The sequence below is a fragment of the Protopterus annectens genome, chromosome 3.part1, assembly GCF_019279795.1.
Source record: "Protopterus annectens isolate FY-2018-M chromosome 3.part1, PAN1.0, whole genome shotgun sequence".
Lineage (NCBI taxonomy): Eukaryota > Metazoa > Chordata > Ceratodontiformes > Protopteridae > Protopterus > Protopterus annectens.
In genome coordinates, this window is record NC_056732.1 from 1,510,629,089 (window position 1) to 1,510,646,080 (window position 16,992).

Below are 16,992 nucleotides of genomic sequence, written 5' to 3' on the forward strand. Positions count from 1 at the left end.
ATGGCCCCTGATTCAGACCCTTTCCCTGCTGTCCCAGCAGGCAGGCCAGATTCTGCATCCTCAGCTTCAAACCCTGAACCTTGCCACCTGGCTAATTCCTTGAGCTCTTCCTTAGCATTCCTCAGTAAGCAGGTACTGGATGTCATTCTGGAGGCAAGGAGGCCTAGTACTAGAAAATCCTATGCTGAAAAGTAGACAAGATACTGTTCCTGGAGCCTGGCTCAGGGGATGGGCACAACGGTGCCTAGCTTACCTCATATTCTACAGTACTTAACAGATTAACAGATATGCTCCACAGGGGCCTATCCTTCTCGTCAATTAAAATGCATGCCTCTGCCATTTCAGCACATTACTAAAGCAATTCCTTAGAGGGGCCAAAGATATAAGACCCCCCAAGAGAACTCCCACTCCATCCTGGGACCTTAACTTTGTATTGGAAAAGCTCACTCTTCCCCCCTTTGAACCAGCTGCTACAGCAGAGTTGAAATTCCTTTCTTGGAAAACAGCCTTCCTTCTAGCCATCACTTCAGCAAGAAGAGTGTCTGAATTACAGGCCCTCATGGCAGTGGAACCCTTCACTATCTTCCATGCGGACAGGGTTTCCCTCAGGACTAATCCTTCCTTTATGCCCAAGGTGGTGTCTTCTGTGGCCCTAAATCAGTCCATTCATTTGCCTACTTTTTTCCCTGATCCACAAAACAAAGGGGAACGAATACTGCACTCTCTGGATGTGCACAGACAACTTAGATTCTATTTGGACAGGGCTAAGCCTATCAGATAATATGTGCAGCTGCTAGTTAGCTTTGCTGCAGGGGCAGAGGGGAAGGCCATTTCAAAGCAAACTATTTCCAAATGGATAGCCCATTGCATTCATTTCTGCTACAAGCACCATGAAAGACCTACCCCACAGGGGTTAAGATCACATTCCACCAGGGCTGCATCTACCTCTGCGGCATTTCTCAGAGGGGTCCCTACCAGGAACATCCTAGAAGATGCTACCTGGAGCTCTGTACATACCTTCACCAAGCATTACCACTTGCCTATTTTTTCTAAATCCAAAGTTGGATTTGCCACTGCTGTCTTGCATGAAATAATTAGCTGGTCCTAATGCTCTTTAACTTCCTCCTCCCTTCGTAGCTTTGGGAATCAACCCAAATGTTGTGACTGCAACAGTGAAACACGAAGAACATAGTACAGTTGTGTACACTTACCATAAATGTAGATGTTCAAGTGTATTCACTGTTGCAGTCCTGGTTACCCTCCCTCCAGCCCCCTGACTTCTCTTGGCTCTACCTCTCCTTCTGGTTGGTATATCTATTTTTTCTTGTGTATTTGCTTTTTGATGGGGGGTTTACCATACTGTTTAATTGCTTCCTATTGTGGGGGCACCTGACATCTGGGGCAAGAAAAACTGATATAATGGCATCGGCTGCATGTTTTATACCCCTAATGACCTGACATCATGGAAGAAGCGACAACATCCGATGCAGAAATCCGAAGACTCTGGTATTAAGGCCGGCTGAGGGTTACATGTAGGCAGATAATCCAAATGTGATGACTGCAACAGTGAATACACTCGAACATCTACATTTATGGTAAGTGTACACAACTGTACCTTTTATTGTTGTGCTTAACTTTCAACTGATGCACAAGATCTAGAGAAGAAGCTACAGTGCAGAGTATTATGGGCAAAGGGGAAGAGCTATAGCCTAGAAAAGTTTTAGATATTCAACAGACTGAGCGCTTATGGTTTCAACTTTACAGTTAACTAGGATGAACCCACTTATCTAGCTCTGTCATTATGGTAAGTATATAACTTTTTTTTAAATTTTTTTCAGACTTAACAGACCTTAAAACTGAAGAGAGTTTGTTTGCTTGGGGTGTAGTAGAAGGTTATGTAGTCATTTTTATTTTATTTTCTATTTCAGAAAAAAAAGCAGTATGAAGCTGATCTGCATCGGTTCCTGGAGGTATGTTTGTGTGTTTTTATAATTACATCTTCATAACTGATGCAAAGACAACAGCAGGTGGTAAAGGCAGTCAAGGTGGTGGTATGGCTTGACAACTGGTCAGGGAGCCCTTGAACAGTTCAGTACTAATGAGGCTTTTGTAGGGTCTGTGTGGAACACCATTTTGGTTAATCATCACTTTACTAAAGTCATAGTAGGTATGTACAGATTGACAGGATTAGGGTGTGAAGTTCATATTTTGTTTGTGGATGACCTGGTTTGCATTTGAACTGAATGTTCTTCAGTGAGTGACCATTTTTTTTATTTTACTTCATTTGTAGACCTGAGATCAAGCTTGTTGTCCAAAAGGTATAGAACCTATTAAGTAAGGATCTTGAAGATAAGAAAAATATTTGAATGATCTAAAATTGAGGACTGTCCTAGTTTGGGGTCTTGGTTGGCATATTCTTCTCCATCAGTTGCCATTCATCAAAACAACTTGGAGGAATCAGTGGCTAGCAATGTGTACATTGTGCTCTGATTAGTACTATGAGGTAAATCAGCACATACCTGTGCCCACACATCTTCCCATTCTGCCAGTTCTTTATTGCCACTTTTAGTTCAGTTCATGGTCCTTGTTGTCATCAGTGAAGTCCTGTGTTCACCAAGCTAAACATCAGCTCACTAAGTGCCTGTGTGGGTCACTGGCTCATCAAATTGGTCAAACTACAAGCCAAGATATGCACTTGTAATGCCGTTTCGACAATTTAATATAGACCCAGTTGATCAAGATGTTTGAGAGAAAACTACTTAAGGTGCGTAACCTACAACTTGGTCACTATTATTTAAAGAATATGTTAAGACCAGAAGAATTCCTAAAGGGCTGAGAGTTTAGAAGTTCCCTAATGGCATCGGTATGGGAAGTAGTTACTGTCAAGAACTTACTGCTGTCCTTGATAGACATGGCTGTGAACTGATAGAATTTATTGTTAAAAGGAATAGCATATTTGTCTCAGAACTGTTTTAAGGGATTAATACTTTGAACCACAGAATCACTAATGATTTATTGTTTAATATGTTAAGATCTAAACAACATGTTGAGAAGGGTTGAGGAAAATGTTAAATTTAGTTTTATAGAAGAAGCAGAAAAAGCTTATACGTGACTTTAATGACTACCTTAGTAATACATCATATCCCCTTCCAAGGACATCTAAGCCACCTTTTAATAGTCATAATTTTTTCTCTAGACCCATTAGGAATGAACAAACTTTACCTCAGTTCCCACGAAGAATGCAAACTTAACTTGTTACACAATTCTGATATGGGTTTAGAGGTTAGAAAATCAAGCTTCAATGGACAATTCCCCACATAACCCCCACCATTTTCAAGAGGTTCAACACACCATCGGAAATGTGTGAGGAACCAAAAATGACTGGACAGCACACACATGATAACATAATGAGTTCACATAGCAGCATTTTACTTAGCTTTGGAGGTTTTAACAATTTTAATTATAGTACAATGGCAATTAAATAAGGTCATTTTTCTTTGTTTAGTAAAAGTATAAAATATTGTACCACATAAACAGATGGACAGTAAGAATACTATACTTGAACTAAAATTTAATACTCGAAACTTAACCATAAGGAACGTGTAAACATTTATAGTGAGGCTGATTTTTTATGGAAGAAAAAAGTACTTTTAACCCCCTTTAAACCCTTTTGTATCAACATTTGAAAAAAAGTTGTGAAAGGGATTTAATATTTAGATAAGCTGCAAGTGTAAAGCTAAGATTTAAGTAAAGAAGAGAATGGCATATTACAAACTGTAAGATCCAACAAAAAAGTAAGGATAATGTAACAGGACAAGGGAGGGGGGGTGTAGTGTTTATGAACAAAATAGACTATACTAGCAAGATTTTTAACATGCTCCAGGAGCAAGACAAGTAAGAAATTGTATCAAGGAATGAAATAAATATAGCATATAGGAAGACAGATTTATTTCTTGATGATTATTTAACACAAATTATTTAACGTTTTGCTTTCCCTATCTCTGTATTAATCAACAGCTGTATCAAGGAAAGCTCTGTGCCTGATATCTGGAAAAAAAATTTATGTTATCCCATTACATAAAGGTGGTACTGCAACAGACTCCTCTAACTTCAGACCTATTTCCATCTTATCTCCCCTTTCAAAAATCCTTGAAAAATGCATCCACAAACAGCTCCTCGATCATATTCTCCAAGAAAATCTCCTTACCTCCACACAACATGGCTTTCGGCCAAAGCACAGTACTGCTACTGCTCTGACATCCTTCATTAACACTATCACAAAATCAGATGATAACAATAAGTTATATGTTCTTTGTGTTTCACTGTTGCAGTCATTACATTTAGGTAATCTGCTGGCAGGTTGCCCTCAGTCGGCCTGAATAACAAAGTCTTAGGTCCTGCGTCAGTTGCTGTCTCCTCTTCCATGACGTCAGGTTATCAGGGGTATAAAACATGCAGCCGACACCATTTTAATCAGTCTTTCTTGCTGCGCGGTGCCCGAAGCAGAAGCAGTTCGCAAGTGCTGGTCGGCCGACTCCTGAAATTTTCATTTTCGAGTTTCAGAACCGAAGTCTTCAAACTAAAGCTAAGTACCCCATTGGGGAAACTTTTTCTTGCTCCTTACCGATGTCAGTAAAAGTTAATAATTGCATTACTTGTGGGAAGCAAATACCTCATAAGGATTTTCATTTGTACTGTATTCCTTGCCTAGGCCCTGATCACAACGTGCCTTGCTGTCGGTTTTGTGCTAAATTTAACCAACGCTCTATTAAGCGTCGGTATATTTTTGCTTCTAAATATTTTGTTTCAAAATGTAACTATCCTGAAATGTCATCAGTTAGCAATCCGACTACCGGAGTTCACAAAAAATGCAAGGAAAAAGACAGAGACAAACCGTTGAGGTCCAAAACTGACGACAAAGCTTCTCCTAGGCCAGTCGCTGGTTCGTCGGTACTCAGTGAGGTGCTTTCACAGCCCCTGATGCCTGCTACTTTTGAGTCGCAGCCCTCTACCGAGACCCATTTGGAGTCTGGTATGCCATGAGATTCGCAAAGTATTGAACCCGCGGATGTCTCTCCCTTGGATGGGTCTGGAGCCGCTGAGCAGGCACCGGCTTCTGTGGGTGTTTTCAGGCCTCAACATTTTTATATTAAACCAACGCCAGCAACAAAAACAAGGTCAAAAAACTTCTATGTCTAAAAAAACCGATGCATGAGCCACGTGCTCAGGTCCCTATGCCTAAAAAACAGATGATCAAAATGGCTGAGAATTTAATTACCTTGATCAGGGGTTCCAACCCCCCTCCCCCTGCTAAGAGGCCTAGGCAAGGCACTGATTATACATCTTCAGATCAGGTTTCCATTTCTTCTGATTCCTCTTCTGATCAGGAATTTTCTATTCCACCTTGTGAGGATTCTGATACAGAGGAATCCATCCCATTTGCATCCCGTCCTGAGGATTACTCTTTTGGAGAGACTTTGCATACTTTAAGGGAACATTTTCACTGGGAGAGTCAGGACTTCTCTAAATCAAAAAAGAGGCTTAGGGATTTCCTTCTTCTTCCTCAGCATAGGCCTTTGGCAATACCTCCTGTATTAGACATTGTTGATGATGTGTTCTCGGAATCAAGCATGGCTCCTGATTCCCTGCCTCCGGCTCCTAGTAAACCAGACAAATATTACAAGGTTCCTGACGCCCACAAATTTCTTTTCAAAAATCTTGCTGCTGATCCTGAGACTATTTCTCAGGGTCCCAAGGGTGTTAAGGCTTCTACAGCCAAAAATCCTACCCCTTCTGATAGAGATTCCAGGGCGCTGGATAGATGGGGTAAGAAGGTTTATACGTCTGCAACCTTGGCAATCAGGGCTTTAAACTGCCAGTTTCATATGCTTAAATATCAACAGCATGTTATGGGCTTGCTGAAACAGAAAATGATGTTGATTTCTGATTGTGTGGAAATTAAAGAGTTACAGAATTTATTGCATTCAGCAGAACAGGTTGGAAAGCATACTTTGCAATGTGGTTTTGATTCCTTGGAGGCCTCTTGTAGGGCCGCCGTTACTGGATCTGTGATAAGAAGGCATGCCTGGCTCAAGGAGCAAAATCTGCCTGATCATGTTAAAGCTAAATTGTTGGATGCCCCTTTGCAGCATGATACTTTGGTAATAAGGCAGAAGAGGTTTTAAAGAAAATGGAAGACAAAGCTAAATCTATGCAAACTGTAAAAGATTTCTTGCAAATGCAGCCACCCAGGTTCAGTAGGCACTGGCCTACTAAAAATTGGTCCTTTTCTGTGTCCAACAGAGCCACTCAGGGCAAACCTAGGCACTCAAAAGGCTCCAGATATCAATCACAGGGATCTTACAGGTCAAAGCAATGGGGTGCCTCCACCTCCAAATCTGGAGGTAACAAAGCAAAACCGTACAGTAAGCAGTCTCAATGACTTTCCTCTACCATCTCCAAGCACTTATCTTTTGGCAGCCCCCATGGGGGGAAAACTAGCACTTCATGCTCAAAATTGGCTGTTAATTACCCAGGACAAGTGGGTAATAAACATAGTATCCCAGGGGTACAGATTTCATTTACATACTTTGCCAATTCCAAACAGATGGCCGAATCTGCCACAAAACCAGTGGGCAGAGGCCGAGAAACAAGTCATGTCCCTCATGGATATGGGGGCTATTCATCCGGTACCAGAAAAGGAAAAAGGACAAGGATTTTATTCAAGACTTTTCCTGGTACCCAGAAAAGACAATTCATGGCATCCAATAATGGACTTATCGATTCTGAACACATTTCTGGACATTCCAAAATTCAAAATGCTGACTTTACAACAGCTACTGCCTATGCTAGGCAAGAATGCTTGGTTAGTAACTCTAGACTTAAAAGAGGCATACCTGCATATCCCAATAAGGGAATCATGTAGAAGATGCCTCCGCTTCAAAGCAGGTTTTTTGCATTACCAATTCTCTGCACTGCCCTTTGGCTTATTTACTGCGCCCAGGGTCTTTACAAAGTGCCTGGCACCAGTAATTGCATTCTGCAGACAAAGAAACATTCAAATTTATCCTTATCTGGACGATTGTCTCATTCAGGCAGAGGACAAGGACACTCTTCTTCAACATATTGCATTTGTAAAAAGGCTTCTAGCATGCCTAGGGTACACCATAAATGAAAATAAATCACAACTGGTACCCTCTCAATTAATTACATTCCTGGGTGCAAGCTTGAATACAATTGCCCAGATGGCTTACCTCACGCCAGACAAACAAATGCAATTGACAACATACTTCAAACAAATGGCAACAAAAACCCAGTTATCTGCAAGACAAATTCTGCAGGCTTTGGGGTTCATGGCATTCTGCATTCTACTAATTCCATATGCGAGACTGCATATGAGGAAACTTCAATGGTACCTAAAAAGTTTATGGAGTCAGCATCGTCACAGCCTGGAAACAATGATTCCTCTCATTCCCTGCCTACAACAGGAGTTTCTTTGGTGGGCAGAGACATGTCACCAAAACAAGGGACTGTCATTCATTCTACCTCCTGCCACCCAAACCCTAACTACAGATGCATCAGACTATGCTTGGGGGGGTCACCTGGCAGGGAGATGCATTCAGGGCAAATGGAGCCCAAACCAAATGCATCTGCATATCAACCAGAAAGAAATGCTAGCTGTTCAGAATGCTCTGACAGCCTTCCAGGACTTACTTCATCCAGGACAACTACTGATAAAGACAGACAAAACCACAGTTATGTGGTACATAAACAAGCAGGGGGGTACCCATTCCTATCCCCTTTGCAGACTAGCCATGGCCTTGTGGAACACAGCCTTGACTTACCAAATACATCTTCAAGCTCAATTCCTGCCAGGAAAGCAAAATACTCTGGCAGATGACCTAAGCAGAAATCTTATGGACCTGCACGAATGGAAACTGGATCCACAAATCTTCAGCATGTTAACACAGAAATGGGGGAGCCCAGACATAGATCTATTTGCCTCTCCCCAAAACTATCAGTTGGACAAATTATGCACAAGAACTCATCACAAAAAAGCATGGAAAGTGGATGCTATATCCTTCAGCTGGAAGAACCTATCAGTCTGTACCTTTCCCCCTCTGCCTCTACTCTCCAAGGTCTTACTAAAAATCAGACAGGAAAAAACAAAAATGATCCTAATTGCTCCAGACGGGCCTCACCAACACTGGTACCCACTTCTAAGGAATGTGTCACACCTTCCTCTGTGGTACTTGCCTCAAACACCTCATCTGCAGCAGCAGCTGGAGCACCTTGCAGCAGCTGGAGAGGCCACAAAAGTTCCTCACCAAAAGGATAAAGGGTCTCAAAAATCTGTCCTATGCTGCCCGACTGAAAGAACTCCAGCTCTATTCAGTCGCTTACCGCTTGCTCAGAGGTGACCTTTGCCTAACATACAAGGCCATGTCAAACCCAGATTTGATGAATATGCTTCACCTCAAAAAATCTAGATCCATCAGAGCCACAAGGCGGAGGCGTAAACCTCGACACGGCTATTAATAGGGCGTGCTGGAGGGATAGATTCATCACCCAAAGACTCCCTATGCTGTGGAACAAAATCCCGGTACATGTGAGGCAGAGCACCTCGCTGGCCTTGTTCAAGAGAAATCTTGACCAATGGATGGGAGATCGCAGATATACCCCAGGGATTACCTCAGTGTCACTGCTCGACAGAGGCACAGCAAAATAAGGGGTATAGTTCCCCATACTAAAGGGGTGGCGTAAGCCACAAAACGATGGGCTAGGCTTGTAAATGCCCTCGGGCAGATAGCCTAGTATGAACCTATGAACCTATGAACCTATCTACTGTCTCAGCAGAACTATCAAATTCTGCACACTCATCTCCAAACTCTGAATCTTGCAGCATGGCTAATCAACTAATTATTCAAACCACATCTCTCAGTAAACCTGTGATGGATGTCATTTTGGAAGCCAGAAGGCCCAGTACTAGAAAATCGTATGTTGATAAATGGAAGGGATTATGTGCTTGGAACCAAGCACAAGGAATAGACACAGCAAAGCCCAATATTCCTCGGATTTTACAATACTTAACTGAGATGCTTGAGAAGGGCCTATCTTTTTCTTCAATGAAAATCCATGCCTCTGCCATCTTGGCTCATTACAACACAGAGCCTCCCCTCTTTTCTCATCCACTGCTAAAACAGTATCTCAGAGGGGCCAAAAATATAAGGCCTCCGAGGAGAACACCAACTCCTGCATGGGACCTCAATTTTGTGCTGGAAAAACTCACCCTGCCTCCTTTTGAACCAGCAACTGCTGTGGATATAAAATTTCTATCTTGGAAGACAGCTTTTTTTGTGGCAGTCACTTCGGCAAGAAGGGTTTCAGAACTACAGGCTCAGGCTCTCATGGCAGTGGAGCCTTTCATTATATTTTACCCGGACAGGGTGGCCCTCAGGACCAATCCTTCTTTTATGCCTAAGGTGGTATCCAGTGTGGCTGTTAACCAGACCATTCACCTGCCAACATTTTTCCCAAATCCGCAGAACAAGGTGGAGCGGATTCTGCATTCATTGGATGTACACAGACAACTAAGATTCTACTTAAACAGGACAAAATCTCTAAGAAAGTCTGAGCAACTACTGGTAGCATTTGCTGCAGGATCAGAGGGGAAGGCTATATCAAAGCAGACTGTTTCTAAATGGATAAGCCACTGCATTCGTTTCTGCTATTTGCCCCAAGGTAAACCTGTGCCCAAGGGGATCAGATCCCATTCCACAAGTGCTGCCTCTACTTCAGCAGCTTTTCTCAGAGGGGTCCCAACCAAAGACATTCTAGAAGCTGCTACTTGGAGCTCTGTTCATACATTCACAAAGCATTACCATTTACCTCTCTTCTCTAAATCCAGGGCAGGCTTTGCCACTGCAGTCCTGCAGGGCCTTGTAGCTGCTCCTAATGCTGTTTTGTTCCATCCTCCCATCCATAGCTTTGGGATTCTACCCAAATGTAATGACTGCAACAGTGAAACATGAAGAACGTAGTACAGTTGTGTACACTTACCATAAATGTAGATGTTCGAGTGTATTCACTGTTGCAGTCTGGGTTACCCACCCGCCATCCCCCATTCTATACCTTTTCTTTCCTTCACTATACTCAAAAGCCTTTGTGGTGTATTTTCTTTTAGTTGAAGGTAAATTTTATGTTCTAAGGTTCATTTATATATTTACAGTTTATTTATATATATATATTTTTGCTCCCCATTTGTGGGGCACCTGACATCTAGGGCAAGAAAAACTGATTAAAATGGCGTTGGCTGCATGTTTTATAGCCCTGACGACCTGACATCATGGAAGAGGAGACAGCAACTGACGCAGGACCCAAGACTTTGTTATTCAGGCCGACTGAGGGCAACCTGCCAGCAGATTACTCAGATGTAATGACTGCAACAGTGAATACACTCGAACATCTACATTTATGGTAAGTGTACACAACTGTACTTTTCCTGCCTGTTTCTAGATCTATCCAAAGCATTTGATACTGTTTCTCATAAACTACTACTATCCAAATGTGCTTCTCTTAACCTCTCTAACTCTACTATAGCATGGTTCTCCAGCTACGTCTCTAACAGATTCCAGGTTGTGAGATGGCAATCAAACCTCTCTCCTTTTCTTCCAGTACAAACTGGGGTGCCCCAAGGCTCCATCCTTGGCCCCTACTTTTCAACATCTTTATTAATGACCTCCACTCTTCTTGCCCATTCTCTACCATTATTCAATATGTTGATGACTCCACAATTATCTCCTGCACTAACAGTATCACACACCTTCTTACCCTCACCCAAGAATCCCTCCACTCTGTCAAAAGAGGGCTTACTTCCCCCCATTTACTACTGAACCCTAAGAAAACTAAACTCCTCTAGTTTCTCCCTACCTTCTTTCAGCATCACAGATCTTCCTTCTCTGTCTCCTCCCTTAATAAAACTACCATCTCATCTGAACCCCACACCTAACTCCTAGGTGTTATAATTGATAACCATCTCAAATTTGATCTACACACTCAGCAGTGCATTAAAAAGACACACAAAAACTAGGTCTGTTCTATAGACTTGATAAATACCTTACAAATGCTTCCAGACTCTCCCTTGCACAAGCCTTTCTACTCCCCACACTGCTCTATGCTGCCCCTATTCTCTCACACACCGCCAATCAAATATTCTCACTAAACTAGAACTTACCTATAACAAAATAGCTTGATTTGCCCCCAACCTACCTTACCGCACCCACCATTGCATTGCCCTAAGAAATCTTCAGTGACTTGAATTCCATCACCAAATCCTAATACCACAGCTTCTCTTGGCTCATTCAGTCTTCCATCAGCCTTCTTCCTGTCTTTCTCCACTGTCATCTAATCCTATAATCCCAATCACTCTCTCCGTAGCTGTCAGCAGAACCTATTGCAAGTCTACATGCCCAACAAAAATATTGGTAAATTACTTTAGAGCTATTCCATAGCAAATGCTTGGAACAAACTACCCCATAATGTCAGAGGTATCACTAACCCTAACACCTTTAAAATAGCAGTTAAAGACTACTTCCACAAAGTCATGGTCATGTCCCTGCCATGATGCAACATAAGCTACCTTCCACTACCTTAGAGTACTGCCCTCTCAGCTGCTACCATACAATCCTTTCATAGGCTTCCTACCTGATGTTCCTGCCGTCAGGTGGTCCCGCAGTCGGCCAGAATTCCAAAGTCTTGGTCCGGCGTCGGTTGCTGTCACTTCTTCCCTGACGTCAGTGCGCCAGGGGTATATAAGATGCATCCGACGACATTTTCTTCAGTCTTTCTTGCCGTGCAGTGCCTGAAGCAGAAGCAGTTTGCAAGTGCCGGTCGGCCGACTCTTGAGATTTTCGAAGTCGAATTTCAGATCCGAAGTCTTCAATAAAGCTAAGTACCCCGTTGGGGAAACTTTTTTCTTGCCTCAGACTGATGTCAGAAAAGGTTAATAATTGTAATTCTTGTGGGAAGCAAATACCTCATAAGGGCTTCCACTCTTACTGTATTCCATGCTTAGGCCCTGATCACGACGTCGCTAGTTGTCGGTTTTGTGCTAGATTTAACAAACGCACTATAAAAAGACGTTTTGATTTTGCTTTGCACTACTTTGGCCTAAGGTTCAATTATACTGTGCCGTCGGATCAACCGACGACCACAATACCGAAAAAATGCAAGGACAAGGATATAGACAGGCATCCGAGGTCCAAAACCGACGACGAAACCTCTTCTAGGCTAGTCGCCGGTTTGCCGGTTCTCAGTGAGGCACTTTCGCAGCCCCTGACACCCGCTACCTCAGAGCCACAGGCCGCCTCCGACTCCCACGTGGAGACAGCTAGGCCTCTGGAAACTCAAGGTATTGGGCCTATGGAAACTAATCCCTCAGATGGGTCCTGAGCCGCTGAGCAGACATGGGCTTCTGAGGGTGTTTTCAGACCTTCACAACTTACCATTAAAACAACAGCCAAGACAAAAGTACCATTAAAGACAAAGAAATAAGTACAGCATTCTCCTGGACAGTCCTCCATGCCTAAAAAAACAGTTGCTTAAAATGGCTGAAGACCTCATTACTCTAATCAGGGGTTCCCATCCCCCTCCTGAGAAAAGGCCTAGGTAGGATACAGACTATGATTCCTCTGATCAGGTTTCCATTTCATCTGATTCCTCTTCAGACCAGGGATACTCTCTACCCCCTTATGAGGACTCTGATGCTGAAGAATCTATCCCTTCAGCCTCTCCTCCTGAGGATTACTCTTTTGGGGAAACTTTACATACCATGAGGGAGCATTTCCATTGGGAAAGTCAGGATTACTCAGAATCCAAGAAAAGGCTCGGGGATTTCCTTTTATTGCCTCAGCACAGACCCCTGGCTATTCCGCCTGTGCTTGATATTGTGGATGATGTGTTCTCTGAATCCAGCTTATCTCCTGACTCTTTGCCCCCTGAACCAGCCAAGCCAGATAGATATTATAGAGTCCCAGACTCTCACAAGTTTCTTTATAAAAATCCTTCCGCGGATCCAGAAACTATTTCTCAGGGTCCAAAAGGGGTTAAGGCTTCCATTGCAAAAAATCCAGTGCCCTCTGACAGAGATTCCAGAGCTTTGGATAGATGGAGGAAGAAAGTATACACTTCTGCAACTTTAGCAGTAAGAGCTTTAATTTGCCAGTTTCACATGCTTAAGTACCAACAATATTTAATGGCTCAGTTAAAACAGAAAATGCTTGCAAGCTCAGAAGCTCCTGATCGTAAAGAAATGCAGGATTTATTGCATGCAGTTGAACGGGTGGGAAAACATACTCTACAGTGTGGTTTTGATTCTTTAGAGGCCTCTTGTAGGGCCGCAGTTACAGGTTCTGTGATTCGAAGACATGCTTGGTTAAAAGAACAGAGTTTACCTGATCATGTTAAGGCAAAATTATTGGATGCTCCTTTACAGTATGATGCCTTGTTTGGTGTTAAGGCAGAAGGTGTTAAAGAAAATGGAGGATAAAGCCAAATCTATGCAAACAGTCAAGGATTTCTTACAGGTACAGCCATCTTGATTTAGCAGAAATTGGCCAACAAAGAATTGGTCCTTTCCAGTGTCAGACAGGTCACAGAGAGGCAGATACAGACGCCCAAGAGGCAGATCTCAACCCCAAGGCTCAAACAGACAACGGCAGTGGGGCACCTCAACCCCAAAAGGAGGTGAGGACAAGTCTCAACCTTACAGGAAACAGTCACAATGGCTTTTCCCCTTAGTACGCCAAGCACTTCCCTTTTGGAAGCCCCCTTAGGGGGAAAACTAGCACTTTTTTCTCAAAACTGGCAAACAGTCACCCAAGACAAATGGGTTCTGAATATTGTGTCTCAAGGTTACAGGTTCCACTTCCATACTTTACCAAGGCTAAAAGGAATACCAGACCTGCCACAAAATCAATGGGCAGAGGCACAAAAACAAATATCAGCCCTCATGGACATGAGAGCTATTCAAAAAGTACCACAACAGGAACAAGGACAAGGATTTTACTCAAGACTCTTCCTGGTCCCCAGAAAGGACAAGGCCTGGAGACCCATACTAGGCCTTTCAATTTTAAATACTTACCTGGATATTCCAAAATTCAAAATGTTGACATTACAGCAGCTTCTACCCATGCTAGGCAAGAAGGCTTGGCTTGTTACTCTGGATCTCAGAGAGGCATACCTGCATGTCCCTATCAGACAAAATTGCAGAAGGCTCAGATTCAAAGCTGGTACAATGCACTACCAATTCTCTGCACTGCCCTTTGGCTTATCTATTGCGCCCAGGGTCTTCACAAAGTGCCTGGCACCAGTAATTGCATTTTGCAGACAAAAAGGAATTCAAATATATCCATTCCTGGACAACTGCCTCATTCAAGCAGAGACAAAAGACATTCTTCTGCAGCATCTGGCATTTGTAAAAAGGTTGTTAATTTTTCTAGAGTACACAGTAAATGAAAAGAAGTCAAAACTAGTGCGTTCGCAACAGATTATATTCCTGGGTGCCAGCTTAAATACAATGGCCCAGATGGCTTACCTCACGCCAGACAAACAAGTTCAACTAACTCATTATTTTCAACTACTGGCAAAAAAGTCCCAGCTCCCTGCAAGAAAAATTCTGCAGGCCCTGGGATTCATGGCATTCTGCATACTACTAATACCATATGCCAGACTGCATATGAGGAAATTACAATGGTACCTAAAAAGTGTTTGGACTCAACATTCTCACAGTTTAGAAGCAGTAATACCAATGATTCCCTGCCTACAACAGGAGTTTCGATGGTGGGCACAGGCATGTCACCTAAACAAGGGTCAGCCTTTTACCCTACCCACAGCCAGGCAGACTCTAACAACTGATGTGTCGGATTACGCCTGGGGAGCACACATGGCAGGAAAATGCATTCAGGGCAAGTGGACCACAGACCAGATGCATCTTCACATCAATCAAAAAGAGAAGTTGGCTGTTCAAAATGCTCTAACAGCTTTCAAGGACCTTCTGCATCCAGGACAATTATTATTAAAGACAGACAACACCACAGTAATGTGGTACATAAACAAGCAAGGGGGCACTCATTCTTATCCCCTATGCAGGCAACCATGACCTTGTGGAACACAGCTTTAACGTATCAAGTTCACCTGCAAGCACAATTCCTGCCAGGAAAGAAAAAATACTCTGGCAGACGATCTAAGCAGAAAAAATCATGGACCCTCACGAATGGAAATTGAATCCACAAATCTTCATCATGGTAACGCAAAAATGGGGTTGCCCAGACATAGATCTTTTTGCCTCCCCACTGAATTGCCAACCACAAAAATTCTGCACAAGGACTTATTACAAGCAAGCATGGAAAGTGGATGTTCTATTGATCAGCTGGAAAAACCTAAAAGTTTATGCCTTCCCGCCACTGCCGCTCCTTTCAAAGGTACTCCTAAAAGCCAGACAAGAAAAAACAGAGATGATCCTGATTGCTCCAGACTGGCCACGCCAGCACTAGTACCCTATCTTAAGGAACTTAGCTCAAGGCCCACCATGGATTTTGCCTCAAATTCCACACCTTCTGACTCAACAAAACAATCAGATCCTGCACTGTCAGCTCAAAACCCTAAACCTGGCTGCATGGCAGATTCATTAGTCAAACAGACAACACCTCTCTCTAAAGCTGTCATGAATGTCATTTTGGAGGCCAGGAGGCCTAGCACCAGGAAAGCTTACTCAGAAAAATGGAAGAGATTCTGCGCCTGGAACCAGGCTCAAAACCTTGACCCTCTTGTTCCAAACATTCCTCAGATTTTACAATACTTAACTGAGATGCTGGACAGAGGCCTATCCTTCTCATCAATTAAGATCCACGCCTCTGCCATTTCAGCACATTACAGCACAGATCCTCCTTTATTCTCTCATCCCTTTCTAAAACAGTACCTCAGAGGGGCTAAAAACATAAGACTTCCCCGGAGAGCACCAACACCAACTTGGGACCTCAATTTTGTTTTGGAAAAACTAACCCTGCCACCTTTTGAGTCAGCCAATACAGCCGATCTAAAATTTTTATCATGGAAAACAGCTCTGCTCCTAGTAATAACTTCAGCACGAAGAGTCTTAGAGCTACATGCATTAATGGCAGTGGAACCTTTTATAATTTTTCATCAGGACAAGGTTTCTTTAAGGACAAACCCTACCTTTATGCCAAAGGTGGTATCTAGTGTGGCTCTTAACCAAACCATCCATTTGCCAACTTTTTATCCAAACCCCCAGAATAAAGGGGAGAAACTTCTGCATTCTTTGGAGATACACAGGCAGCTATGCTTCTACTTGGACAAAACAAAAGCTTTCAGGAAAACTGAGCAACTGTTTGTAGCATATGCTGCAGGATCACAAGACAAGGCTATCTCAAAGCAGACTATATCCAAATGGATAGGACACTGTATACGTTACTGCTACACACAACATGGAAAATCAGTCCCAAATAACATTAGGCCGCATTCCACCAGGGCCACAGCCACTTCAACAGCCTTTCTCAGAGGAGTACCTACCAAGGAAATTTTGGAGGCTGCAACTTGGAGTTCAGTGCACACCTTTACCAAGCATTACCACCTGCCTCTTTACTCTAAATCCAGAGCAGGATTTGAGGATTTGCCACTGCAGTTCTGCAGGGCCTCATAGCCAATCCTAACTCTTTATAGACCAGCCACCCAATCTTAGCTTTGGGATTCTATGCAAGTGTAATGACTGCAGCAGTGTAACACGATGAACATAGTACAGTTCTGTACCTACCATAAATGTTGATGTTCGAGTGTTCACACTGCTGCAGTCCAGGTTATCCTCCCTCCATCCCCTCTGAACTAGCTGGACTTATCTATACCTTTCTATCCTATACAACCTTTGTGGTGTATTTGCTTGTAAACGAAGGTATTGTTGTTATTTTTATATGTATATTT

At 42.9% G+C, this 16,992-nt stretch overlaps 1 protein-coding gene across 1 annotated transcript in view; it reads left to right on the top strand.

The window, feature by feature from the left end:
* LOC122797796 (nucleolar transcription factor 1-A-like) overlaps window positions 1-16,992 on the top strand; it is an 892,813-nt gene that overhangs the window by 513,473 nt on the left and 362,348 nt on the right. Inside the window, exon 11 of the mRNA XM_044066317.1 lies at window positions 1,929-1,970. Within this exon, the coding sequence (XP_043922252.1) occupies window positions 1,929-1,970 (42 nt within the window). The remainder of the gene's footprint in view (window positions 1-1,928; window positions 1,971-16,992) is intronic.